The sequence below is a fragment of the Athene cunicularia genome, assembly GCF_003259725.1.
Source record: "Athene cunicularia isolate RWA chromosome 8 unlocalized genomic scaffold, athCun1 chr8_part1, whole genome shotgun sequence".
NCBI lineage: Eukaryota > Metazoa > Chordata > Aves > Strigiformes > Strigidae > Athene > Athene cunicularia.
Window position 1 is genome coordinate 10,622,413 of NW_020799109.1, and position 3,452 is coordinate 10,625,864.

Below are 3,452 nucleotides of genomic sequence, written 5' to 3' on the forward strand. Positions count from 1 at the left end.
GGGGGAAATCAGAGTCCAGAAATGAAACTTCTGAATATTTAGAATAAAAATTCTTGTAGTCCTCTGGGTTTTTTAACCATGAAGAATGTCTTCATAATGAAGATTTTTAGTACCCAGTTAGATGTTAGAGCTGTGAAACATGGCAAGTTATAGAAATAAAAGAATGAAAGTACAAAACAATTAAGCAAAAACAGATGTGCAAAAGTAACAGCTATTGCCCGCCACTCCCAGAAGAGCAGCAACAGTATGCATTTTTAAGTAACTTCAGCTGGGCTGTGGGAAAATCTAAAGATTACTGAAACCATGAGGCTACAGCATAGAAGGAGTTTTGTACTATAGTTTTAAAGTACATTTTATTATTGCCTGGAATCATTCTTGCCAGGAAAACTCAAGGCCTCAAAAGTTTACAGAAAGCTTACACAAATAGGGCTGAAATATGCATGGGAACATTTGTGCACACTTGCTGTCTATGGTAATTGCACAGTCAGAGCCTGTACACAATGCCAAAGGAATGAGTTTCGAACCTAGACACTAACCGGGCAAAAGGATGCTTTTCTGTGTTTCTCTGAATCTGTAGTATTGCATCCACATCAAAGCAGGCCTAGGAAACTGAGGCCTTGATGCTCAGAAACAGGCTTATTTGTGGTTTTTCTCACCCACGACAGCTGTGAAGATTTCACAAAGAAAATTGAGTGCTTCTACCGGTGTTCTCCACATGCTGCTCACTGGATCCATCCCAACTACACTGCTGCTATTCAGTCTGTTCCACTGTGTCAAAGCTTTTGTGATGACTGGTAGGTTCAGCTTTTTATCAAAGTACTTTTATTTAGCTTTAATATGCCTGTGTTACTAGGGTGCCGAGGAGCATGGGTGGATGAAGCAAAATCTCCCAGTCAAGTGGCACTGTTGCACCACCTTTATTCCTTTTCTCTTGTTCTTCATTTCTTGTTTGCCATCTCTACTTTTTCCTCTGCTAAACTACTACCCCCAAAATAATGACACAGGCTGAATGCAGCACGGAGTCAGGAAACTCTGACAGAGTTTAGTGACTGAGGGACAGCACTGTCCTGCTCTCCCTGAGGATGCAGTGCAGTGGCATCAGAACTGCCTGATGTGATGGAGGAGCAATCACCACACTGACATCACTAACAGCAGTGAGAGCCTGCCCACGCTTTGAAAAGTCCATGCCTGTGAGTTAGCATTTAGGCAGTTTAAATCTAAATACTTGATCATGATGTGATACATTTCTTCTATATCTATAAAATGTTCTATGCAATCATGAAAGCAAACACTTCCTGTATGTTTTCAATTAGTTCATATACCAAATTAGCTTAATTCCTTAACTTTTTTCACCTTTGGCCTTTTCTTTTCCCTTCCATCATCCCTCTCTCTAAAATCACTTCTAAAAAGCCTGAATCTCAGAAAAACTTGCAGCCAAGTAATACTAAAATATTAATAGCAATGAGCAAGTATAATATCATTTAATTTTGTTTCCCAAAATATAGCATCAGGGAATCACATTCTTTTCTGAATGCAAAACATGTAGTGGGACAACCCAGCACCCATCTGTCCTTTGTCTTGGGGTAGGAGCATTTATATCCAGGTGGGGTGCTGAGATTTTTTCAGTGGTGCATATCCAGCATATCTCCCTCCCTCCCTCCCTGTTTTGAGTTGCTGGATCTTAAATAATGTCATCATGTAACAAATAAATCTCAGTCAGGGCCATATTAATGCTCTGCCTAGTAACTACAGTAACTTGTCTGCGTGGTTAAATTGGTGTGAAGCATAGGACAGGCAGCACAGGCTGCGATCACACTGAAGGACTGTAACTGCTAGATCGCTTGAATGTAATGAACTGTGAATGTCTGAATCCCTTAGGCTGCTCTGAAAATCACATAAAACTTTTTTAATACTTCTAAAAATGTTATAAAAAGGCTTTTCTTGGAAGCACAGAAAATCTGTAACACATGGTAGCACACAGTCAGGTTCTCCTGTGCTGCTCTGTACAATGCTTTCCCTAGTGGCTATGCAACTTGAATATCATTGACACATGGATCCATTTTCACTCTCATCTTCTCTCCAAGAACAAAGTCATGTATGCAGTGCAGTATTTTGGCAGGATATGTCTTTAAGTATGTCTCCATTGCCCTGTGCCAGAGAAGGAAACAAGAAGCATAGCTTGGATTTGTGGATTTGTAATGGAAGATAGTGAGAAGGGCTGATGTATGTCTTAGTTTCCCTAGTTTCCTCTAGTGACTAATTTCATTTCTGTGTTAGGAAACTCCATGTGCCTCAGGAACAAATTTGTCTTGTGCAGTCTTCCTTCCTAAATTTTTGTTAATCTTCTAAACTGAATTCAGATTATTGACCTCCCTGAAGATAAAGACCAAGACCTTGAATTTGTGAATCTCAAAGCTCAGAAGAAAATATTACCGAAATTTGAAAGCATTTTGATATTAAAGCATTGGAGTTGCCAATGAGTTTTAGAATAGCTCTAACAGGCAAAGCAATAGAATACCAATATCTAAACCAAATATATCCCAAACTAAGTAGCACACAAAATCATCACCAAACTGCTATATCTAGTGAAAGTGTAAAGATGAAAGAAAATATACCCTGTAAGTTTAGTTTGCATCTACAAACTGGTGTAAGCCAGCCTTAGTATATATGAGATTTATACCAAAGTGGGTATGGTGGGTCAGTGTTACATAGCAAAACCCTCAGTGTCCACTGGGTATTGCCAGAACCTCAAGATAAACAGCATTTTAACTTTTGTTGTTGGAAAGTATGGGGGGTGTGATCAAGAGCTGCTGCATAGGAAAAACTGACGCTTTTCCAGTATAGAGTCGCCTGGCAGAGAACAGGCTCTACTCTAAACAAATACTAAACAATGATCTATTGCCCCTGTTGGCGTCATAGATGCCTGGCCTGAATCAAAAATGTAATGATGACCCATTACCGTGCATGCTAGACTGTGTGCCTGCCTAGCACCAATGTCAAACCCATTTCCTCACCCTGCTTACGGCCTGAGGCTAGAAAAGAGCCTGGACAGAATTCCCACTCTTTCTGGTGATTTAAAGTAACATTTTTTCATGTTCAGTATTCACTGGAGTCCCTTTAGCACGCTGTAGCAGTGCTAGTGACATGACCTACTTTCTCTCCATGCCGTGAGTGTGCCTGCTGCATACTGTATGTCTTTGTGGCCAGAAATGTGCAGAGGATTCTGAATGAGCAATGACTTCATTTAAGAGAAATTCATCTGACTAGCTTGGGGCGTTCCTTTTCTTCCTATTGTCTTAGGATTCCTTGCTCCCACTAGTCCTGAAACTATTGCTTTTGAAAGACCTCGATGATGTACAAGCCAGTTTCTGATCCACCTGTGAAAGGGCCCTGTGCCCTTTAAAAGAGAAACAGCTCATTATAAAAAAAGGGGGGGGGGGGGGGGGGGGGGG

General features: G+C 40.6%; 1 protein-coding gene across 1 annotated transcript in view; it reads left to right on the plus strand.

The window, feature by feature from the left end:
• Positions 1-3,452, plus strand: part of LOC113483031 (riboflavin-binding protein) — a 12,136-nt gene that overhangs the window by 1,805 nt on the left and 6,879 nt on the right. The window contains exon 4 of the mRNA XM_026854253.1: positions 666-794. Coding sequence (XP_026710054.1) covers positions 666-794 — 129 coding nt within the window. The remainder of the gene's footprint in view (positions 1-665; positions 795-3,452) is intronic.